Raw genomic sequence first — 25,902 nt, 5'->3', positions numbered from 1 at the left:
GCTTTGATATTAACACAACTCTGCCACACAGCACCCCTGTTGCACTTCCTCCCCTGGCTTTCTGACACTGTGTGCATCCAATAAGAAAGTAAACTCCTGCCTCTTGTCCATGGTTCAACCCTAAACTCTGTCTATGACCTGTACAGTGCTGCTAATAATCACCTGATGTGTCGTTTTCACCAATTCGCACCTCACTAAACTTCAAGTCTCTACATGAGGCAGATGTGAGCCTGAAAATCAGGTGAGAGCAAGGTTTGCTGAAATTAGATTTTGGAATTGGAAAGACTGCTTGTCAGTGTCGAAGAACAGCGTCACTCAAATCTCAGCGTCCAAACTATGCAGAAATGAAAGAAGTCTAAGGGTACATTACCATGATGGTTGTCACAACAACTGTCCGGTTCTCCATCGCTGAGCTGTCATTGGACAGAGCATTTTCATTCTGGACCAACACAAGTTTGTCTATGTCGTTCCAGTAGCCAATCTGAGAGAGTCATAAAAAAAAAACAAAAAACACATTTTAGCAATAAGACTTTTTATTTGCAATTCATGCAAAAATAAAAATTTTATGGCTTACACTAAAATCAAGCTAGACAAAAACACACATGAATAGATGAAAGAACGATATATAACCTATGTGAGATGAAGAGAAAGGAATGGAAAGTTAGCTTCAACAGAATGAGCTGACTCCAGCAGATTTCCCATTGGAACTGTAGATAGATATTGAGAGATATTGAGTGTGAGCCAAGAACTTTCAATAAACACGCATTGCTGTCGAAGGAACACTTGAAAAGCTGGAACATGGTGCTATTTCTTTATAATTGGTGCTACATGTATGCTTTATTTTCCAGTAAAGAGAAATTATGAGCACTTTCAGCCTTATCCCACAACGTTTTGCTATCATGAAGAGGGATTATGCTCAAACTTTTCTTATTTATGTCACAACAGAGTTTTATGTAGCCCTAGGTAGTCTGGGCGCTGCTCTCAAACTCACACTCCAAAAAGCTATTAAAACATACGCTGCGGTTGTTCAATTGCAGTTATCCAAAGATATTTATAACTGCAATGATAATAATAATTGATTAAAGGTAACTTTCCTGCTGAAGAGTCACACTTTTACTAAATTATGAAAAACTTTTGTTTTTTTACATGCAAGGATTTTTCTGTCTTGGCTTTTCAGCACCACAGTCTAAAAAATGCATCACAAAAACTGAATTGAACTAGTTGACTATCCTACATTTTTGATGGGGCTCAACTCACACATTCAAAGTGTTGTTTCTGAGCCATGAGGACAGCCTACCTTGCGTGGTCCGTTGCTCTTTAGTTCAAACACGTCCATGGTGTAGTTGACCCTTCGACCGTAGTGATCAAACTGAATGTTCCCAGTCAGGCCCTGAATGCGCACCTGGATTTATGGCAACAGTAGTAGTAAGGACTGGAATCTGTTATTTACATTTACTCATTTGGCAGATGCTTTTATCCAAAGCGACTTACATTTGATGAAAAACATACAAGCATCAACAGAGCATCGAATACAGATCTATAACTGACAATACATACTAATAAGAGCAGCAATAAATACTAGTAAGAGCTCATAGTTCATATCACATCAATGGGGTGAATACCTAGGGAAGGAAGTAAGAGTTAACAAAAAAAGTGCAATCAATACAAGATAATTGTAAGGGGATAGAAGAAGAAGAGCACAGGAAGTGCATGTTAGAGGTTAAGAGTTAGAGGTGTTATAAGAGGAAGTGTTCTCGGAAGCGATGAGTTTTCAAGAGCTTCTTGAAGTTAGAGAGGGACGCCCCTGCTCTGATGACGTGTGGTAGCTCGTTCCACCATCATGGTGTCACAGATGAGAACAGCCGGGACTAGGATTTGCTTTGAAGGGATGGCAGAGCCAGTTTGTATTATTGAGTTTAGGTAGATGGGTGCAGACCCAGTAGTCACTCTGTATGCAAGCATTAGTGACTTGAATCTGATTCTGGAGGCCACGGGGAGCCAGTGGAGGTCACTGAGTAATGGAGTGACATGAGACCTTTTGGCCTGATCAACAACCAGACGTGCTGCTGCGTTCTGAACCATTTGTAAGGGTTTCACCGCACAAGCTGGAAGACCTGCTAGGAGGGCATTGCAATAGTCGAGGCGAGAGATAATCATGGCCTGTACCAGAAGCTGGGTGGCGTACTGAGTGAGGTAGAGCCTGATTTTTCTGATGTTGTATAGAGCAAAGCGGCATGACCGAGAGACAGCAGCAACATGGTCTGAAAAGGACAGCTGGTCATCAAAGTTTCTCACCACCCTGGTTGGAGTGATGGTACAGGAGTCAGTTTGTAGCTTGATGTTATGGTGGATAGATTGCTTGGCTCTCTAAGTGTTCAGTCTTAGAGAGGTTTAGTTAAAGGTGGTAAGCCTTCATCCATGCAGATATGTCCGAGAGACAGTCCGTGATCCGCGCCGAGACGGTGGGGTCATCTGGAGGGAATTATAGGTAGAGTTGCGTATTGTCTGCATAGCAGTGGTAAGAGAAGCCGTGAGAGAGAATGATCGACCCCAGTGAGGTGGTGTAAATTGAGAAGAGAAGGGGCCCAAGCACTGAGCCTTGGGGCACCCCTGTGGAGAGGCAGTGGGAGGAGGATAATTGTCCTTGCCACAAAACATTGTAGGAACGCCCCAAGAGGTAGGATTCGAACCACAGGAGTGCTTTACTTGAGATGCCCATTGCTGAGATAGCGGCTAGCAGGATCCTGTGGTTGACTGTGTCAAAGGCAGCTGATAGGTCAAGCAGGATAAGACCCTAGGATTGAGCCGCAGCTTTAACTGACCTTAGGGCTTCTGTTACAGACAAAAGAGCCGTTTCAGTAGAGTGGGCACACTTAAAACCAGACTGATATGGATCTAGGACGTCATTCCGTGAGGGGAATTCTGAGACCTGAATACTGCCCGTTCGATAGTTTTGGATAAAAATGGTAGAAATAAAACTGGGCAATAGTTCTCAATTTGAGTTGGGTCAAGTGAGGGCCAAGTGAGGGTGTGATCGAGCCCTTTTGAAAGTGGTTGGGAAGTTTGCCGTTTTACATGAGTGATTGCGGGGGCCACGGTAGGAGATATGGCTTGGAGTATATTCGTAGGAATCGGGTCCAGTGGGCATGTAGTGGGACGGCTATGGGTCAGGAGTTCTGATCGTTCTCCGTGAGAGGAGTAAACGAGTCGAGTGAAGAACCATTGACCTGGGAGGGCAGAGAAAAAGATGTAGTAGGACTGCTACAATGGTTGAGTTTGAGTGTTTTAGAGAATTGGCTAGTTTGCCTGTGAAGAAGGCAGCAAAGGTATCAGCAGACAAGTTTGTGGGTGGTGGAGGTGGAGGAGGATTTAGTAGCGCTTTGAAAGTGGAAAATAATTTCCTTGAGTCAGTGGCACTGCTAATTCTGTTATTATAGAACGCTGTTTTGGCCACACTGATGCTTGTTGAGAAGGAGGATAGGAGCAATTGGTAGCCCTTAAGGTCGGCAGGGTCTTTGGTTTTTCGCATTTTCTTTCAGCGGCTCTGAGATCAATACGGAGCCCACGGATGGTATCAGTTAGCTACGGGTGGGACTGGTTCGGGCGAGCAGGCTTGGTGGATAGAGTACACAAGGCATGAGCTTAGTGTAGAGCACAGAGATTGTGCGGCATCATTGACCTCAAGTGAGGAAAATGTGTTGAGGGAAGGAAGAGCGGAAGCTACCACTGAGGCAAAGTGAGTGGGAGACAGGTTGCGGAGATTGCGGCAGTGTGAGACAAACGGTGCTGGAACAATGGGCTGTTCCTGTAGGCATACCGTGAACTTAATGAAATAGTGGTCTGACATGTGTAGAGGTTTGACTGTTAGGCACTCAGTGGCACAGTTTCAAGATTTATAATATAAATAAACATATATAAATAAATAGCATCAAAAAACAAACAAAAAAAATTATTATAGGTTTAATTAAGTGTTGTATCACAGCCATTTTCAGAACTGAATATGATAGTTTATATAATAGGGCTGTGCCATATGGCAAAAAATTCATATCCCAATATAGGTAATACCATGGGACATCCCAATAACGATACATATCCTGATATAGAACATTTATTGTAATTTCTAACTGTAACTCGGGATATTTCTCTGCATAAAGGTAACGTTAGGGTAACTTAAGCGATTCTGGATAAATCCAATACCATGACAAATACCATGACAGAGTGAACAACGACACAGCAAGTAATGTAACTAATGTTAGGTAGCTTGTGGATTAGCAAACTGACGCTACTTGCTGCTAAATCTAACATGAGAGAAGGAGACTGTCCCAGAGCAATACACCAGCTTCAGACAGCGACACTCACATCGCCTGCAGCCTAACATCACAACAACAAATGCCTTGGCAAACTGTAAAGTAAGCTGTATGTCCGTGGGCAAGTCATTTAACGTTACCTGACTGACACACACGATGGCTGGCACTTCTGGATAGTGTTGTGTGGGCTCGTCCATTATATTTAATGCAATTTCTTCCCCGCAACACCTGCACGCGTGGAAGAACGGATCGCGGTGAAGTTAGTTTCAAGTTGGATAGTAGTTTCACTTTGGACATTGGATAGATGTGGAATACCAACGTAAAGCTAACTTCACTGCAGTGCAAAGCGCCGTTCCCTCAAAATATTACGGTAAAGTGTGGAATTTGCGACATAACCATATAAACGATAGAGCATAATTGTAAATGATAGACGTTTTTCCATCGTCAAACGATAGATATCGTCATATCGCACACAGCCCCATTATAATACAAAATAATTTGTCACATAACAAAAAATCTGTTCCCACACGACTGACAAGTGTTTTAGAGTTCAGACTTGGTTTTAGAGTTAAGGTTAGAATAATGAGAAGTTTAAGATTAGGGTATGGGTTGGAGTGCTTATTGGTAATGTTAGGGTAAGTATCTGAGAAGTGAATGGAAGTCATTACATTGTCTCCCACAACTATAACAGTACAGGTTTGTGTGTTACAGTAAGTGTGTGTGGACTAGTGGGTACTTCATCAAAGTCTCAACAACATTGAAAAATACATAAATGTCAGCATGGATTTCTGAGACATTTACTTCTTTCTCATGCCAGCTGATTTACTGACTGCTGTGTTGTGTGTACATCTTGTGAACATCTGTCAAAGCGTTTGCCAATCTGTACTATACCACATGAAACTTGTGCCAACCTGTTTGAGTGCCCGCTCCATATCTATTCCTTGGTTCCAGGGAGCAGCCGGATTGGCCAGGCAGTCACCAGCGTTACCACGGCGACTAATGTCAATTTTCTGACGGCGAAGGGTGCGGAAGGCCTCGGCCATCACAAGGACGCCATCATACGTTAGAGATGAGGTATACTAAAGAATGGAGGAAAAACATAGAGAAACAAAAGAAACGTTATTATTTTGACAATATTTTAAACTTTTTCGATGGCCAAATAAATACTTCTTCTTCATCAGTCCAAGTACTCAGGATTAAATAAACCCTCAAGTAATGCAAACATTTGAAATGAGAGACAGGCATTAAATAGTTTCCTTTAAAAATGTAATAAGACCCTGTTTTGAAACGGATACTGACTTTACTCAGGCTAAATCACTCTGTTATTTTTTGACCAAGTAAAGCTGAGGTGTATCTACAATAAAACTTTAAATTATACACTGAAAGTCACAATTAGTTTCTAGAATATTGAACTCATTTCTAAAACATAATTGAAAATGTTGGTCTGTTTTTACACATTTTACTGATCTGTAATATCAGAAAATATTAGCTGATATTGAGTTTTTAGCCTGTGAGAGACATAGCTTTTTCCATTCCTGTGATATGAATTTTTTTTGTAGGTGATAAATCCGTGCCTTTAAAAGCACTATTTCTGACTTTCTGTTTGGTGTTCATTTAAAAAAAACATATCCTCATTGTCTTTTCAGTGATGGTAGCTTACTCTGTAGGACTACATGAGTTTAGATCCACAACAAACAGTGTTTGAATGGATGCTTTCTATGATTTACAAAGCCAAAGCAGAATTTGCTAATAGTGCAGTGCTATACCGTAGCATCTGTGTTACTGCATGCATCAGACCTCAGACCATCTTAACTCTATGAGCTAACTCATCAGTATAGCAAACATGCTGACCTGTGCCTCAGTCTATCTCACCGCTCTGACTTTTATTTGACTTCCACAGTTAACACTGGTGAACATCTATCAACACCACTGTAAACATAACATCACTGTAAATGTGCCAGTTTTAGACAGGCTTATAGTTTTCAAATAGTCAGTGGGCCATTAAAATTACATTCAAATGTGTTTAAAACATGCTTTAAATTTGTTAAATAAATCCACTTTGTTAGGGAATTCCCCTTCATGGTGAAATTTTCTAAATATGGTTTATTTTGATTATATTCTAAAATAGGATGTAGCTCTTCATAAATGAGTTGCCATAAATGATAAAACATTCAATGCTTTAAGGGACCTTAGCAAGAAAAAGAGAAAGGGTGAGAGATTATCAGTATCTGTTCTCTAATAATACTCTTAAAAGTGGTGGTGATTTTGACAGATTGTTTGACAAATTCATTATAGGTAAGACACAGCACAGCGGGGAACCGCACCACACACTCTGCAGCAACAAACCCACCCAGCCCACACACAGCGCCGCACAGACAGAGGCAGTCAAACACACAGTGGGCTACCTTCACATCACAACGGAGACAAGTGGAGAGATGAAACTGGGAGGAAAGAGAGAAGTCAGCGGAGAGACTCTGCCGCTGCTCTCCACGTCTCTGCAGGTAGTTTTCTATCTTACTGACATTCCTTCATTTGTATCCCAAAAGGTGTGTTTTGGAAGGCTGCACAACCATGTCATCCTCCTTTCATCTCTCCCCTTTGAAACTAAAGAAGCTGCTAGCCGTGCTACTGACAGATGATGACTATAGAATCCAAATCAAGGAGAAAACAACAACAAAACGGAGCCAGCTTGCATACTGTTTATGTCAGAGGGAGGACAGAAACTCTTCGAGATACATAGAAAACAGTATTGGCTTTTAGAAACACCAAATTCTAGATAATATTTATAGGATCAGTTCAAATCTCCAAGTTCAGCTAAAATCCTCCAAGTCAAAATAGATTTTCCCTGTAAATGTGGATTCTCAAATTGGATAAAACAAATAGTCACACTCTACTGTTCCATATCAGCCCAAGAACCAGATTTATAAATGATGTATGAAATAAAAGAAGCATGTGCAACTTTTCACACAGAAACTAATGTTTAAAAAAAATATATGCAGTGCATTTAGATTGTACAATCTTCATTCATGCTTTACACCAGAGACTTCTATTAGTTAACTGACCTGAGTGAGATAAAGCCATGTTGCAAGCATAAGAAGTCGTGGTCAAAATCTTTTCTTTCATTCATTTATTCATGTATTTTTAGCCACTTGTTGTTTGGTTGGTCGGTGAGTCCACCACTCATGATGAATTGTAACAACTTAACATTACTCACCTAACATTTCATCGAGCGCCATTATCAGGTGAACATTTGACTTTGTCCAGTACCATTATATTTATGCTATTGTCATCCACATCATAAAGTAATATTGGAAAATGGATCATGAAGATCAGATAATAGATTTGGAATTAATCATCAGGCCATTATGACTCACAACATCAGCACAAGGAAACAAAACTTAATGTGGCACCATTAGAGGACGATGCCAGTGTCAAGCTGTGGACAGCATACGTCAGTTTTTTTAATTTGCACCCTGCATGTGTGCAGCTAAACAGTCATTTCTAAATCCAGAGCAAAGACTGTGTACATGTTTCTGCTTTTTAATGATATTAAATAATTTCGCTATCGACTGTACCACAGGGAACATAACATAGCAGTGGCAAGGTTAATGACACACTGAAAAACACAAATGTCACTATTTTTTCTTGTCATATGAAAAAAATTAAAATGAGCTTTTTGCCGGTGTCTGGCAAGCATTACATGCGTTACACATGGACAAATATTGGTAAAGGCGGCCCCATTATATGTTAAATAAGCTTACACAGATGTTGCAAGCCTATTCATATTCTGATCATGCAATCAGGGGAAATGTGTGAAAAATATTAGACTGATCATAAGCTTTGTGACTGAATTTTAAAGTTAATATATTACTTTTCCAGGTCATTTTCATAATATTTTAAAAAATCTTCAGGCACACTGAATCACTGGGTTAAGAAATTTTGATTGATGGCCAAAAGCAGCTAGCTCAAAACGGGTCTCCAGTGCAAAGAGGACAAATCCCTTTGCTTTTCACACTGCACATTATTACACCAGAGTTCTACTTGGCCTGAGGCTATGAGTTGGCCCAAGGCTAGCTGAGCTCAGTTTTTACACAGCATCAATTAGCCTAGAGCAATTTGGAGGCATCTGTTGTCACTAGAGATATCTGGTGTTGTGTTATTGTGTTGAATCATTAAAATCATGTTTCCTTGTTTGCAAAAGGCATAAAACATCACCTTTTGTGGTTGCAATGGGAAGAAAACCTTTGAATACACTTCATCAAAGATGTTTATAAAGTTCTGAAAATTGAGAACACCTGCAGTTTTATTTTTACTTTATTTTTATATCTAAGCATGCCCACTATGTCTGTTAGTCACAAACATACACAACTGTTGTCTAAACGGTATGGATCAATTGATGCAGTCGACATCCCTAATGGGAATTCATCAGGTCAATCTGAAAATGATTAGCCAATTAAAATGGTCCCTGGGTTAATATTGAAATTCCAATAATGAAGAATATGACCGTCCACATAATGTTGCAGCCTTGAAAGACTCATACACAGCATCGTCTTTTTATTGTTACTACATTGTGTGTGGGTGTGTCCTCTGAGAGACACTGCATGCATGTGAGTTTTAGCTGAAGGACAAGGGACAGAGATCTACAGTGTGATGTATTTTTAATAGGTAGGTGGACATTTTTCCAGTTAATGTATGCACAAATCAAATGCAATTGGCTGCAGGGGACTACCCGGTCCATGGGGTTGTGCTGAAGGAGGACAGAGGGACAAAGAAAGAGACAGAAAAGAAATAGGGGGTGGGAGAGACTAAATAGAAGCACACTAGTATGACAGAGAAAGGGACATCAGCAGTGAGAGAAAAGAGACACTGAGGATGGTGAATGGAGAGAGGCGAAAGGATATACAGTAAGAGAGACAATGAAACACATACACTGAGGGATGTAATTGTGCATTTGGATACAGAACTGGGAACAAGTTGAGAGAAAGCTACGGGAGATAGAGAGGAAAAAAGTGAGATATTGTGGAGACAGACAGACATGACAAGGAATCTGCATGCACCATGTTAACCTTGACACTGTATCACAGAGTCATAGAGGAATTTATGTATTCAACCGTAGTAGGATCAGCCAATTCACTTCTCTGAAATCCTGAGGTCACACTCTTTACGGCAAAGGTGCTGCACAAAACGCACCATATCACACTATGAATGGTTCAAATGAAGCACATCAACCTGTGACTGGTTACCTGTTTGAAGAAGCTGTATATTTGGCATCTGTGGTGAATTTCAGGTTCAAAGCACACTTTACACACCAATGCCACCGTCCCTACAATTTTTCAATTCAATTCAAGTTAGCTTTATTGGCATGAATGTGTAACAACAATATTGCCAAAGCATCATACAAACTACATATAAATAAATACATGTGTATTTGTGTGTGTGCACTGCAAATATTTGGGCACAATTTTCTCGTGTATATGTGGATGTAGTGACAATGTGTCATAATGGACAAGAGCCTAAACTAAAGTTCTGCATTTTTGTTTCCTGAATAAGGGCTGCTGAAGAGAACACCATGTTGAAAATTACTGCAACTATTACAAATGACATTTGTAGTAGTGGGAGATTTATTTAGACATGATTTTCCAATCTGTATATTTAAGGATGGGACAGCATATTTTTTCACCTTAGGTGGGCTTTCAGATCCCGGGTACTCTCTCTGATCAAGTTTGTTCCAGCGCTGCATCAGTTTGATAACGATAGGCCTGCTGAAGTCCACCAGCTGGAAACCTGTCACATTAGCCCCGCCGTGCATGAACCTCTCCAGAGATATGTCCTTAAAACCCTGAAAGAAAGAAAGATGGAAAGAATATGTGAAAGGGCTGATGATGCAAGCACAGACAAAACAGAGCGGACTACAAAACCACCAAGGCATGTGCGCACCTTTGCTGATCGTATCATACTCCAACAGTTTATCTGATTATTTATAGCCCTACTTAATATGGAATGGCTTCCACAGCTGCGAGCATGTCTTGATGCAGAGTGACACTTGGTTGTGAAGTGGTCGTAAAGAGGGATCCATTTGGGAATGGGCCAGAGACAGAGGTAGAGAGTAAAGACATGTGAAGGTTATGCTGTGTTGATGGATGCTAATTGCTAAAAGCTCTGAGAGTCTATCTAGCTTGACCTGAGCGCCCGTTTTTTTACTGTCCTGCAGTGGAACAGATTTCAGGGATTAAGGTTGAACTAATACTTCATTTACTGACGTGAGTTCCGACAGCTACCTGCAGCTCTGACTTTGTTGAGGAGAGACAAATATTAATATACTAATTAACCATCCTTGGTGGAAATATTAACTGATCAATATGGAACTGACAAACGTGGCCTGTTTATTGTAATAACTGCTGAAAAGACAACCTTGGGGGAAGCTGAACGTCAAAGTAGGGGTTAAAAAAACACGCCTTATAATCTTGGCTTAAAAGACGGAGACATTGATTGTGTGTCAAGACCTCATCTTGATCATTTTTGTGTATTCTCATGTAGGCAATGAAAACAAGACATTACACCAACACTCTACTTAACATGCTCAAAATAACAGCCAACAGCAAAGCAATAAAGAGTTCTTACCAGGTTTGCTATGATGTAATGGTAACCTTTGACATGCTTCCCCACACTGACAGCCTGGAAAGAAAAACAGGGACAAATAAAAAATAGTTTCTTTGGCATCTACTGACAATGAATTTATTGTGCTGCACAGAAGGAAACATGTAGGATTCACCATTAACAAATTGACACGAGTTGCCAGAGTTATTTTAATTAAGTGAAACTACAAATGAAGAAGACACTGACAGTTTCTTATGCTGATTAAAAGAAGAGGATAAGCCTGTGAGGACTTCGCTTGTCCTTGGTACCATGCTGGCTCTGGCTCTGCAGCCTCTTTTACATTTAAAGAGCTTCAGCAATGTGTTGTCTGGGTTAGAGCTCTATTAACCTGTCTGGTCCAACTCGATATAAAAAACCCTGCATCCTGTAAAAAGGATGATTTATCTTTAAAAAGGATGATTTATCTTTATTTGGTAATAAGCTTAATCAAGCCAATAGTGACTGGTTGCTGGCATGGGAGGCAACCTTTTCTTACAAGAATAACATTCACATTTTGTATTAGCAAAATACAGGTACAAAAACTTTGGCTTTCCCTAAAACAGCAACTTATTGCGACTAAAGTCTGATTAAGATATGGTTAAAGTCAGACAACTAAAACCATGAAACCTAGTCTATGAGGTCAAAGCCAAAGGCACTTTACACCACCTTGACCTCAACACCTTATCTTTTCTGCTTTCTGCTCTGTCAATACATGTTGCCACCAGTGAAAAAAAATTACTACTGATTTTCTGTCTGGTGCTTTTGTGTCAAAACTGTAATTCTACTCAAAAGTGAAATCTGTAATCACATTGGGATGGAAGAAATGTGGCACAGTGTGAGATTTTTGACAAAGGAGAAATAAGCATCTTCATATAGACAAAGCCTAATTAATTGTTTAATTAATCAAACAGTTTTTCTTTATGTCTCTCTCTCACCCACACATATCAACAGCTATGTACTGACACAGACAGATGAACACACACACACACGCACACACACGCACACACAGACTGCAGCTGGCAGAGGTAGACAAACAGAGCAGTCTCTGTCCCTGAGCACGGATGCTAGCCAATGCCAGCACTGCAGAGCCCACTGAGACAGGAGTGTGTACGGGTGTGTGTCTGTATGTCTGTTTTAGCATACTCTTGTGTGTGTGTGTGTGTGTGTGTGTGTGCGCGTCCGTCACACCACCGAAGCCAATTAAGAAACTGTCTGTCTGTCTGTCTGGGATGCTGTTACTGGTGTGTGTTAGTGCGTGTGTAGCTGTGCGTGCATTTAAAAGCTGGTGTGTGTGTTTGTTTGCCTGTTAATATGACCTGATAAGTGTGCGTGTGTGTGTGTGTGTTGGGGGTTGTTTAGCTGTGTGTGCCATTGAGTTTGTCGTTTGTCAGATGTGCACACAGAGGATCAGATGTGATGACAGGTGGCAGAACCAATGGGATGTAACACTGAAACCTAAGTCAAAGGGCACACACACACACACACACACACACACACACACAGACGTTTGTGCCACCTGTCAGAGCTCAACCGTCAAGCAAGACAGATAATCTAATGAATTTAGACAAGCGTAAGGTGTCAGATTGTGTGGCTTCATATACTGTATAAGTGTCTGTATGCGTGTGTGTGTGTCTGTGTGTCTGTGTGCTAGAAATCTGCATCTGAGTGGACAGTATGGTGTGTTTACTGCAATTATATACTGATGTAGCTGTTGGGGAAGTCGCATTTTTCACTCCACATTATGAACTCTGGGGGAAAACTCAAATCTTGTTTTCTTCACAGATGTCAGAAAGCATAAGGAGTGCTGTTGCAACTAGCTGAGTGAAGCAGACAGCAGGCAGACAAACACCAGTAACTAAATAGGATACTATAATTGGTAATGTAATACTTGTTGAGTTGTTGTAATGGTTCTGGATTTAATTACTTTACAACAAGCTTGTAGCATGTACTCTGTTAATTGTGGTTTAAGGTGATAATAATGTCTCATTGCAGTGTGGCTGTACTACACTATTAAGCGTTAAATGCTGTTAAGTCCAGGTCAGTGAAGAAATCTCTGCCCTGTCTGCAGTAATCTCATTGATAGTAACAGTGCCACATTAAACTATAGCGTGGCATCCATTAAAGCAGTATCTCATGATCTAAATGCGGCAGGGTCCTTCAGGTTCCAGATCAGTGTCAAATAATATCCTGTGCCTGCAGTAAACTAATAGTGATTTATTTATTTGGTAATCTTGTGATGTACTGTCACATGGGACTACAGTGTTGATGCAACCTGTGATGTAGTGGTAAATAACCACCAATTAAAACTCATGATAATATATAGTCAACTAGTTAGTTAATTATCAGTTAATTAAAATGGACATTTCTCTATATTATTAATCATATAAGTTTACAATACATTTTGTACATGAATATTATTTTGGATTAGAAATGGTAGCATATTGAGGTTAGGTGGGTTTACATGCCTGATAACTTTACTGACTACAGCACAACAATGCTTTTGTAATACTGTGTATTGCAGTGTTATGGTTACATTTGTGTGCTCAAAAACTTTAGTGAGCAGTATAATATTACCTGTTCTAAGATGCTCTGTAGTCTCTCAGGCTCTAGGTCAATGACATATTTCCTCTCCTGACGTCGGTCCAGGTCCTCCAGGAGTCGTCGGTATGCTGCCTCATTGAAACTCTCCACACAGATAGCACTCACCTGGGTTAACACACATGAATGTATTCAATGGAAATCAGAATGGCATACACAAACAGTATGTAGGGATTTGGTCCTGCATGCAACCCACAAGCAAGTTAACAATTGTGTTTGAAGACTGAACAATTAAAACATCATTCTGATTATGTGTATGCTCTATGTGTGTGTGTTTTTGGCCTGTTTCCAGGTGGTGTGTGTTTGTGTGTGTCCTAACCTGCCATCCGTTCTGCCCCGCTCTCTCCATAATTGCCTGCAGTATTGCATAACCTAGACAACAGAGAGTAAAGGGAAAAAGAGAGAATTAACGTTGTACTAGGCAGAAGCCGTACATGGGAATTGGAGTCATTATATTGTTAAATGTTTGCAGCTAAAGCCACAAAATCCCACCAGTATTTGCAAAATCCTTGATCTCAATTACCACAATGAGTCTGCATAAGTTGCTGAAATCAGCAAAGCATTTCCAGGTGTGCATTACTTTCCAGCAGATTCATCAGCCCATCTCATTTACCAAAGCAACACCCTAATGTCTTGTCTTCAAGCGTGAGGGTAGAGTGCTTAGCACCTCAAGCAATCCTCTCTTGAATGTCACTTTATCAACCAACACACAGAACTTATCAGTTCAAAGCGTTATGTGCCAAAAATGTTCAGTTTCTGTTGATAGTGACATTTTATTGGAATTAAACTTCTCATTGCATCTTGTTCAGTAGTGAACTTTGACTTAAATGCACCTCATTTGAGAACACACTGCCACTTATCAATTTTATAGCCTGGAACAAAATTCAGAATGTTCTTTTTCCAGAAAATAAGGGAACATTTTTGAATAGGGTGAGTATGCCTCTCAGCGTGCTATTAGATGAGTTTCAAAGTTAATATGATCCTATGAGCAGCAGGTGGCAACATCAGTGAACAGCTGTCTAGTTGGGTCAAAAGAAGTGGAAAAAGAACAGTAATGTGAGAAAACTATAATAAAGTATATACTTTATTATATTGGCATACAGCTGATGATTTTTATCATAATGATATCTGTCAAACATTCAAATATGGTGTCTGCTCTGAGCTATAATGGGAATTAATATCTCATAAGTCACATAATAAAAACACAGAGCATGATTTCACCTTCCCTAAAAGAATGAATTGTGTTTGTAATTAGGCTTGTGAATTGTTTATGTGTATGTGTTTTTTTTTTTGTGTGTCTGTGTGTGTGTGTGTGTGTGTGTGTGTGTTTGTGAGAGTGTGTGTCAGCAGGCTGTCTGTGGAGCAGAGCAGAGCAGGGAGCATAAAACAGATCACAGTGTTACTGCCCATTTTCTAGCACATTACCGGCAGCAGGGCCTGATGGGAGCTTATAATGAAGGGCCCTGCCTTGGCCAAGTCAAGGGTGAGCACAGCCCTAACTTTATGCATCCATCCTCCGCTCCATTTCTTCCTCCTTTCTCTCTTCTGCCTTTCAGAATATGCTACTGTACATGCCCAGAGGCTTGTGATCCTGTGTGTCCTCTTACTCCTCCTGCCTGCCCTTTCTGTAAGCTGCCTCCCTCCACCGCCTCCCATATATCTCCACTTCTGCTCTTTCTGTCTCTTCCTCCGTCACCTAGTTTGTCTTCGCCTCCCTTTTCTCGCACCTGTCTTTCCTACTTTCTCTCTTTTCGGCTGCTCCACCAGCTTGACTCACCTCACCTGTCTCTCCTGCTCCCCCTCTTCCTTCCTTTTTCTCCCTCTGTTCCCCCTGGGTACTAACTCAGACAACCTGGAGTACACACACACACACACATATACACACACTGTGCAGCTCACTGATTCTTTAACACGCCGCTATACCATGGTCTGGGGACTCTGTGTCATGTTTGACCTGTGTTTCTTTCCCTGTGGCAGGGAATTAGTCTGTGTGTGTGTGAGATAGAGAGGGAGAGAGTGAGAGATAACAAGCCAAGCATTCCCATGATAGTGGTTAGGGGCCGAAGGCGTCAGCTGTGCCTGCTCCACTAACTTACGTGCACTGCATGATGGGATGGTTAAATTAAAGGCAGGTGAACGCTCCAAGAGTTGATGCCAGACCCTAGTTTCTGGCTGAAAAGTTCCAAATTGCACCCTTGTTTCTGCAGCTGTATCCTTTCATCAGGAAAGTACAAAACCAGTAGCACAGCCTTTGTGCTTTTTCCACAAGAATACAGGGCTAAATTTGGGAGTTAAATTAAGGCCAAATAATCCCAAGCAAACAGACTTTAAAAAGATCATTATGACTTGATGATATTATAATATTGTTCTCAGTATGCCATGCCAAACTGAACCCAAATTAACAGATAACTTTTCATGCAAAAAAGTGTTTGGAACCAGACTAATTTGGAAATCTATTTCAATCTTATATCACTGATTTTTTAATTTTAGCACTTGTTATCACAACAGGGTTTATGAAGTGCTGGTGGTGCCATAAGGACACAATGCTGCTCCAGTCACAGTCATTTAGACAGTTCACTTGCAAAGACCGCGCTAATTATAAAATGTAGTATAGTCAGATAGCGAGAGGGTTTGGAAAGGACAGGACAGGATGAAGGGGTTGAGAGGAGGGATGAAGAGTTTCGAGACTAAGGGTTGGGCCACATCTTGAAAAGCATCTCTTTTATCGTTCCCCAAAGTTAGTGTTACTGGACTTAGCAGAAGTTAGCTCTTTGGATTTCACTGAGGACGTTGTGGATGTAGCTGTGGTAAGCTTGGGAAGACCTATGGCCAAGGATTTTAATGATGTGGTTGGTTTCTCTTGTCTGGAGGTGGTAGAAGCTGCTCTGATGCAGAAGGAGTGACTGGAGTATAGTTCAGGAAAAATCCCACATTTGAACCGGATGGTGGAATTAGAAGCATGTGGCATCTCTGCCTGATTCGGTGGTGAACAGTGAGTCTTGCGGAGAAGCGTGGTGGTGTAGTCTCTAGTTTATGTAGGTTTGGATTGGCTCAGATAACAATTTAAATGGAAAAAAGTGTTAGAAAGGCTGAGCTGATGCTTCGTTTGAGGTTAAATCAGAGGGTGTCTGGGAAGTCAATAGAAATGTCGGAGAGGCTTGCGTGCTGAGAAGGGTAGTAGGTGGATGAGGTTGTGGCGAATTCTGAGCATCTTTTAAAAAATAAAAGGAGGAACATCGCTTCTAGGGTTGAGTCGATAGATGGGGATAAATATATAGGATATTTGGATGCAATGGGTGAGGAGGTCTGTTGTAAGGAGGTCTGTTGTAAGCATTTTTGTGTGACTTAAGGTTTTGTCTTTTGTAGGTCTTTGATTAAAATGTGGATGTGGGGGTGACAGATGGAAACAGGACTTTTATAAAGAAGTTTATACCGCTAAGGTACACGTGGATGGTAGAACTTCTGGTTTTAAGAACTGAGTGAGTCAAAGTGATGAAGCTGGTTAATGATGTGTCAACGGAAGGAGAAGGCAGGCTGAATGGAGTTCCCCTTCAAGGGAACTCGAACTGCGTCGGTGACGACACTATGGGAACGCCTCTGGGCGTGGCAGGGCAGAATTATGAATGAAACTATTCAATTCTATTGGTGTTGCTAAAACGGTAGCATGTGACGGCGTAACTGGAGGCGTATATAAGCACGCCGGCACACAGGACATATTAGCTTTTTTCTATTCAGCAGGCACTCTGAGTATGTTTGAAAGCTCGACTATTGGAAGATCGTCTTACCTGGAAGTTCCTGACGAAGCAGAAGAGATCATGTCTGGTAAACAGTTCCGACAGTGTGTTTTTTCTTGTCCGCGCTTCATCACGGCTGGGGATACTCACGAGATGTGTGTTTCGTGCCTAGGGATGTCGCACGCCCAGGCAGCTCTCGAGGGGGCTGCCTGCGGCCATTGCGAGGCCCTGTCCCTGAGGGTGCTGAGGTCTCGTGCGGCTCTGATTTCGGTGGATGGTCGGATGCGCTCTCCCTGTGGCTCAGGCCCTGCGGTCGCTGAGGCATCGCAGCGGCTGCGGTCCTGGGGATCACAGCGCTATATCTCCGAGGGCATCAGGATGGCTGAGGCCTTTTCCCGGTCCTCGTCTGCTGACTCCCCCTCCCCACTTCCCCGATCGGGAGCACGTTTTTCGGCTTCTCCCGCCCGAGTTATGAGTCCGGAGAGGCTTGCACAATCTGGCTCCGAGGAGATAGACGTGCTTAGCATCATGTAGGAGGACTTCCGGGAGCCGGGCCGACGTCATCAGTCTTCACCCAGCTACGATGAGTTATTGGAGGTGGTGACGAGGGCTGCGCCCAAGCTAAGCATTGATTGGCCACAGGCGGTGCAGGAGCCACAGGCCGGCAGTAAACTGAATGAGCGTTTTCTGCAGCACTGTGTGCCGCCCCGCGCCGATCTTTGCCATTTTTTCCTGATTTACACAATGAGTTGTGTAAATCTTGGAATAGACCCTTTTCTGCACGACTGACTACTTCCCCTCTGCTGGATTACAGCAACGTGGCAGACATTAAGCAGCACGGCTACGGAGCGATGACTCGGGTTGAGGAGGCATTAGCGAGCTACCTTTCTCCCACCCTCACGTCATCCCTCAAGACGCTGCCCTGGTGGGCAAGGCTCACATGGCGGCGGGTCGAGCCGCTGCAAGCCTGCGCACAATGGCCATCCTGCAGGCGTACCAGGCAGATCTGCTCAAAGACTGTAAGACAAAGGGGGAAGCCCCTCTGAGGAGGACTTAACCGAGCTCCGTAGAGCTACGGATTTAGCGCTTCATGTCACCAAGGAGACGGCCCGTTCCATTGGCCGCTCCATGGCAGCATTGGTGGCTACAGAGCGCCATTTGTGGCTCAACCTCTCGGGCATCCAACAAAAGGAAAAGGCTTTCCTCCTAGATGCGCCCCTCACGACTACTGGCCTGTTTGGTGAGGCAGTAGACACTGTCGTCAGCAGGTTCCAGCACGTCAAAACGCAAGGAGAGGCGTTTGAGCAGTATCTCCCCCGCCGGTCTGGGTCCAGGACAGCAACGGCCGAGGAGAGACGAGCAGCCCTCGTCTAGCTCCTACTGCCAGAGCCAGAAGCGAAGCGTCGCTTCCCGTGGTCCCCCTCAACCAACCTGGGATGCGAGGCGGCGCTCTTGCCCACAGCTCCCCGAGACGACGGATCTGAGGACCTTCATTAAGTCTCGACAGGTTTCAATTAGGGGGGCCCACTACCACCCCCCCGCCTCCCTCCCCTCCGAGTTCCCCTCCCTTGTGGCGGCTCAGGCAACAGGCGCTGTTTTTCCTGCCATCTCGGCGCTCGGGACACGCTAGCCACCAGCGAGCTCTCACCGGTCTGCCCACCTCGAGGGGTTGCAGCATCACTGTGAAACACTTTCAGAGAGTGTTGGGTCTCAGCGTTAAGTATAATACCTTCTGGCCTACTGCACATGAGAGCCCTGCAGTGGTAGCGTCTGTATGCTTTTCCCCCAGTCGCTCTGCTCCCGGAGGTTCTGGAGCGGGTCCGTCAGGATGGTGTCAGCCTACTATTAGTATCCCCGTTTTGGCCAGCCCGAGTGTGGTTCTCGGACATAATATCGCTCCTGGAGCTCCCGCCCTGGCAGGTCCCTCTGAGGAGAGACCTGCTGTCCCAGGCGGGAGGCCGGGTCTTTCACCCACGCCCCGCCCTGTGGCAGCTGTGGGTCTGGCCCCTGAGGGGGCGCAGTTCCTGGAGGCGGGCCTGATGGCAGAAGCGGTCGAGACGCTACTCAGCTCCAGAGCCCCGTCCACGAGAAGGATGTACAGCCTGAAGTGGAAGGTGTTCGCCACCTGGTGTAGAGAACGGGCGGTGGACCCAGTTACCTGCTCTGTGATTATGATACTGGAGTTCCTCCAGCACCGTTTCTCTGCTGGCCTTTCCCCGTCCATGCTCACGGTGTATGTGGCTGCGTTTCATGCCCCTCTGAGGGATGGGCATTTGGGGGAGGCTTCCACTGGTCGTGTGCTTCTCGTATTTACACTCTGAGGTCTTCCCAGTGGAGGAAAGCAGACCAGTTGCTGGTGTGCTTCTAAACACACCATCAGCAACCATAGACGTGGACTTGTTTGTGTCTCAAGAGACTACGCACTGTCCACTGTGGTTCTCCCTCTCGCCCCCAGCCCCGCTAGGGCTGGATGCCATGGTACAGACATGGCCAAGGCTGCGTCTGTATGCTTTTCCCCCATTTCCCCTAGGCGCGGCCTAGTGGGTATCTCGTTCCCATAGTGTCGTCACCGACGCAGTTCGAGTTCCCTCGAAGGGGAACATCTCGGGTTACGTATGTAACCCTTGTTCCCCAAGAAGGGGAGTGCCTTGCTTCATAGTTAAGAGCTAATGTGTCCTTTGTGCCGGCGTGCTTATATACGCCTCCAGTTACGCCATCACATGCTACCGTTTTAGCAACACCAATAGAATTGGAGTAGTTTCATTCATAATTCAGCCCTGCCACGCCCAGAGGCGTTGCCATAGTGTCGTCATCGACACAGTGTCTCGTTCTCCTTCTCGGGGAACAAGGGTTACATACGTAACCCGAGACTTTTGGAAAGTTTTGAAACTGCACTATTAATAATGTTTGTTTATGATGTCAACAGGGACAGTAAGTAAGAGATGAAGGTGCGCCCTTGGGGAATGATGCGGAGGGTGAAATGCAGGTGTCTGAGTAGTGAGTAGGCAAGGAGGTAGCTTGAAATGTACAACAAAATATGGTGGAGTTTCTTTGTTGGGAGGGAGGCTTGAAAGGAAAGTGATCCAGGGTGATGCAGAGGGATTCGAGGGATGTACTGGGTCTTCTGTTTTCTCCGGGGAAATGGCGGACTTGAGGGTGGAGAGATGGAGAGGATGATGGTATTACAGTGAGTAAATCGCCAAGAAGATGAATGACGTGGAAGTTTGAGGTTGTTGATAGATAGATAGAAGGTAGAAAGTAAAATAAGTAGTTCCAACGAACACCAAACACCAAACCTTGAGAAATCTGGGTGTATAGGCAACACCTTGAAAGCGCTGGTAATATCGGCTTTAGCCAACCAGTCATCATGAATAACAAGACGGATGAAGATGGCATTTCAGATTGTTGCATATTACTATGCAGTAGTACTTCCTGGTAGCAATGCCAATAGGGCTGATGCGGTTCAGAGACTTTTTTTAATCGTTGAACAGATCGCAGTCCAAGGGGTTGAGAACGTTTGAAGTCCGTTGTAAGGTATAACTCAAGTGTGTGTCTAAGCCAAAACAAACAGTTTTGAAAACTGAGACAAACATATGATACACATATGCTCAGGGGATTAGATTAGAGAGGCATGGGTGGATGAATTGAGTGGGGCACAGGTGCTTAGATTAGTGTGTGTGTGTGTGTGTGTGTGTGTGTGTGTGTGTGTGTGTGTGAGAGAGAGAGAGAAAGGCGTGATCTTGTTCCTGGACCTTAGTTAAAATATACATGTAGTTAATGGAGACTTTAATACTGAGTAACAGCCCCTTTTGCATACTTACTCAATACTCTATACTCAAATCCCTCTCTGGCCATTCTCTTTAAAACCAAGAAGGAAGGAATATGGAGTAGACAACAAATGATACAGTGTAAGGCGAAGTCTTGGTTACAATAAAACGGGGCTAGTATACTGCAGTGCTTTATTAGTAACTAATGGAAATGAAAAAAATTAACAAATACTTTAACTCACTGCAGTCATGCATTTCCCTCCCTCAGTCCCTGAACCCAGTGACTTAAAATGACTAATGTATTTTATATTTTGTACTCTTATTATTATAAAAGGAATAATCAACCGCGAGGTCCAACAATAATGTGGAGTGAATCATTGATTTCCCTTGATGTGTTGTGACATATTTCTATTTTGAACACCAGCTCTTCGTATACCTTGTTACCATATTTGTCACTGAGAATTTACCTCTGTCTGTATCGTAGAGGAAGACAAATCGACTCCAGTCATAGTGGTCCAACAGTGACAGCAAAGCCCCTCTTATGGACGGCCGCAGCTGAAGGGTGAACTGTCCCTCTCCTTCAGTGGGAAAGCTGGGCGTCACTAGGCTGATGTGCAGGGCACCACAGAACGATGTCAGCGTGTTCACCGAGCGCTTGTCGTAAAGGCCGAAGATGGCGAAGACCCCCCTCGAATACTGAGAACAGACTGATGTAAGGAGGGAAGAGAAGAGGAGGGAGGAGGGTGGAGTGTGTGGGGATAGAGGGATCCAGATGGAAGAAGGGACAAAAGAGGGTTGAGAGAGAATAATTAGGAAACAGAAATACTGAGTATTCTCAGTGTCACACTTTAGGAGAGCTTTGCATTGATTTTACAACTGAACAGAGAAGAAAAAGAGCAAGTAAGAGGATGGAACTTAGGAAAAATACATGGTCCTTAAATTCATGCTGTTCTGAATCTGGTTAAACGTGTCAACCATTTTAATGAGCGACAGACTTTCTCAATCCTAATAAGACCAATAGCACTCAGCATGGAGTGGTTTGTGTGAGCATCCATAAATGTGCCTCATCATACAGTATACATGTAATTATAAAGCACACACATTTGCACATGGGTGGATATCAGACCGCTCTACAAGCCCCTAGAAAGCAATTTTCTTAGTACACTACTACTACTACTACTACTACTGGTACAAAATCATTCCCACTAGCCAAAACTGGCATGGGTTCTTATACAGTTGTTGAGGAAATACCAGTAAAATAATCCCACCTGCTTAGAGAATACTTAAAATCCATCTATGCACATATACAGTATATACATAGAGATATAAAAACTCTTGACCAAGCTGCAAGTTCACTTCAAATGTGAACTCATTTTCCACTACAACACTGCAGCTCAGTCTTCAAACACCCGGAAGCTTTCAACCATAGCAGAGAGGAGAGTGAAAAGCACTGACGTTCTCCACTATCTCGCTTTGAACAAAAATCTCTCCTCTTTGGTTTGTTGTTAAAATCAACTGAAAATGTACACATATACGCGATTCACTTTCTAAGAATTCAGCGGGTGAAGTGACTAAAAGTGTGTGTCATCTCATTTTTCTTTTTACACTTACACTGCAAACACAATGTTTCTCCTCGCCTGCCTGCTTTCTCTTTCATCCTCTTTTTTCATCCCATCTTTAGACCCATTCATCCTTTCAGCTAGATTCTTTCAGGCAGGCATGTTTTGAGCTTGAACTCTCTCCTGCGTCATAATTCACTCTCCACCCTGTAATACGTCACACTGGAGAAAACAGTAAGACAGGGGGGGCTGCAGACTTTGCTTTTGGCAACAACCAGCCATCACTCTGTAACATTTTTTCTCTTTTTCCCTCCTTGGATCTCTTTATGTATCACTTCATACCGTCCTCTGTTTTCAAGGTGGACACTGAATCCATCCTCTCTCTCTTTTGGCTTCCATCATCCACTTTCCTTCATCTCTTCTCCCTCTCTTCGTCTGTGACTGCCAGTGCTTCCTCTTTCTGTTCCTTCCTGTCTCCCTCCTCCTGGGACTCAGAGTAATTCCATTATCAGCTATAAGCCTCCGTGGGGGTAAACACTGAGGGAGATGCAGTTTTGACGGTTCGGCATGTGGCAATTAAACAAAGCCGAGGCCCCTGCACCCAGGAGGCGATAAGGCAGGGATTTAGTCTCAGATTATGACAGGAGCTAAATGTCTTCAATTCAGAGAACTAGCATACTATGTACTAAGCATGCATCATTCAGCAGGAGCTGAGTCATGCCATCCTCAAAGTCAACAGACTTTATGTCTTCCAAGATGATTTTTAATGCATTTCCAGGTTTTTTTTGATACTTCAGAGCACATTACAACATGAAAGATGCTTATAGAGATGAGACTGTGTCTGATAAACTATTAAATGACAGGTACCAGACAAGTCTAGTACTTGGAATGCACAATAATGTTTACACTAAATAACTGAAGTACACTTCATAATGAAGTGCTCAGAAGATAAGAGCAAATGTTAATCTAAAATCAAAATCACAGCTAAATGGCTAGGATTGAAGCAAACAGCAGGGACAGGTTGGTTCGCGTTCATTCCTGATGGGGGCATACTGATGAAAAGTGGCTCTCTACAATTGAATTTCTTTGAAAGCAGTGTCATGTCAAATGTCATTTCCTTGCCGTTTAATGAATTGGGATCCAAAGGGTTTATTTAAAAAGATTTTTGACTAAAGTTGACAAAAACTACTGGCCTAGATGCAGTTTGTGACATCACTGCGTGCAAACCTTTCACCCACCTCCTGAGTCTCCATCAAATATAGTAAGGAAATATTGATAGCCTTAATCCCGTACCACTCTATTTTTGAAAAATACCAAGACATCTGCAACCATAGACACAGACAGACACACACGGGCCCAGAGCACACCACAAAAACCTTTATTTATGTCTCATTCTTCATTTATCCACTCTCCACATTGTCTGTCTTTCTCTCCTAGCTTTCACCTCCTCATTCTCTCATTGCCTTATGTTCTACATATGCCTTCTGATCCTGCCTTTGCCTCTCTGACTCTCTCATCCTTTCTTTCTCCCATGATTCCCTTTCTGGCATGTCTTGATGGGCTTGCCCCCCCCCCCCCCCCCCCACCCCGACACAAGGCAGGAATGTGCCAGACAGTGGCGTCATTGTAATAAAATGTGAGCTAAGCTTGCTTCATAAAGCTTTAATGAGGGGAGGGGATTGGTGCATCATCCTCACAATAAAAGCATCGGACACAATAGGTCTCCTGGGACTTCGTTTACCTCCACCTCTTGTTGTCTCCCCCTTGCTTGTTTTCACAGCATCCCCATGTGTTTGACTTTTCAATGTACAATCTCCTGTCTTTTTCAGGTTCTTAATTGCTCGCTCTGTCTTTCAAACTTCTCTCTTTCTCTGTGCAGACCTCTCTATAAATCTCTTTAAAATGGTCCTCCTTTATCTGCATTACTCCATACAGTATATCAAGCCTCAGCATCCTTGCATCTTCCTCTGCAGCTATCTCTTCCTCTCTGATTTATTTCATTTGTGTCCCTGTGCATTTAGAAAACCCTCTCAGTCATGTGCATACTCTGTGCATCACTTTATTTCTTGTTTTTCAAATGCAAATTTGTTCAATTTGCATAACAGGGAAGAAAATATGTATATAATACCTAGATTTCTGTTTGCTTCTCTAGTATTGCTTTATATGTGTGTGTCTCTCCCATATTTATCTCCTCCTTTCCTTTCTTTACCTCTCTCAGCACAGTGTTTATGTCTGTAGACCGGCCGCTTGTTTGAATTTCACATGACAGCAAGAACAGATGCTCACAGATAAACCTGCTACTTATTTCACTGCCACTGCACTACAGCACAACATTAAAAGTAACACATACAGACACACATAGTCACCTATGCATCTTTTGAATGCACAAAAGCCTATACCACTGTTCACAAACACACACACCTACAACTTTCTGACTTTCAGTCCTGATGCTGCAGTTGCTTCTCATCCATTAGTCTGAATAACAACCCTCTAGCTGCAGAGAGATTCTTCAGATGACCACAGAAATACTGCAAAAATACTGCAAGCTCTTTATCTTGGCCTTTACCTGAAGGTAAAGAAAACACTTGAGTAAGTGAGGAATACAAACTAGTTTAAAAGCCATTCGGTGTATTTTCCCTGGCATTGCCTGGGGTTACCTGCAGTGTAGTGCAGTGATACCTAGAGGGTGAAGGAAGGTAAATGCCATTAATTAGCTATTCTGAGCTATATAATTACAGAGAAATATACCGCCCGATGTCTTACACAGACATTTTAAGCCATTTATAGTAGTATCCTCTAGAGAGGCAAGCTCCTCTTTTTGTTTTGTTTCAGCACTGCACAGGTTAACACTCATGATCAGTCAACATACTGGGTAAGTATGAAGTGCAAAGAATAAGACAAAGCTAAGGAAACTGAAGAAGAGTTGTTTCACAGCTGTAAGAGTGGTTAAGTATAAGAGGAATGAAGTAGCATTGAGGTAACTAGTGTGTGAAATTCAACTTGAAATTCTAATTTCATCCTACACTTGGGTAACTACATTGATAAACCTTTACAAATCATGTTTATCCCTAGCAGAGTAGTTTTATTGAGGCTCCAATAGTTATTCCATTTCCAAAAGAATCTTATTAGTAAACTAATGTTGCCCAACATCAAGAGTTTCACATGCTTAATGAGTACACTTTTCAGGTAATTGTTAAAATGTTTTATCCATGAGGATGGGGTGAAATAGGTTTTAAGTCTCAAGCAATTAAATTTCTGTAGTTCTGTATTGTCTAGCTGAATAACTATGGTGACCATAGGT

General features: G+C 42.8%; 1 protein-coding gene across 4 annotated transcripts in view; it reads right to left on the bottom strand.

Annotated features, from left to right (window-relative positions):
• Positions 1–25,902, bottom strand: part of gria4a (glutamate receptor, ionotropic, AMPA 4a) — a 121,695-nt gene that overhangs the window by 48,285 nt on the left and 47,508 nt on the right. For all 4 annotated transcript variants that reach the window (XM_038693969.1, XM_038693965.1, XM_038693966.1 and 1 more), the window contains exons 3-10: positions 21,510–21,749; positions 13,861–13,913; positions 13,518–13,649; positions 10,929–10,982; positions 9,988–10,146; positions 5,219–5,386; positions 1,298–1,402; positions 371–481 (exon numbers count right to left, since the gene is read on the bottom strand). In XM_038693969.1, the coding sequence (XP_038549897.1) occupies positions 371–481; positions 1,298–1,402; positions 5,219–5,386; positions 9,988–10,146; positions 10,929–10,982; positions 13,518–13,649; positions 13,861–13,913; positions 21,510–21,749 (1,022 nt within the window). The remainder of the gene's footprint in view (positions 1–370; positions 482–1,297; positions 1,403–5,218; positions 5,387–9,987; positions 10,147–10,928; positions 10,983–13,517; positions 13,650–13,860; positions 13,914–21,509; positions 21,750–25,902) is intronic.

This window comes from Micropterus salmoides, unplaced genomic scaffold (genome assembly GCF_014851395.1).
Source record: "Micropterus salmoides isolate LMB-PRFRI ecotype aquatic unplaced genomic scaffold, ASM1485139v1 Ms_hic_scaffold_3, whole genome shotgun sequence".
In the NCBI taxonomy this organism is placed as follows: Eukaryota; Metazoa; Chordata; class Actinopteri; order Centrarchiformes; family Centrarchidae; genus Micropterus; species Micropterus salmoides.
The sequence above is the reverse complement of the archived record's forward strand: the minus strand, read 5'-3'. Positions and strand labels throughout refer to the sequence as shown.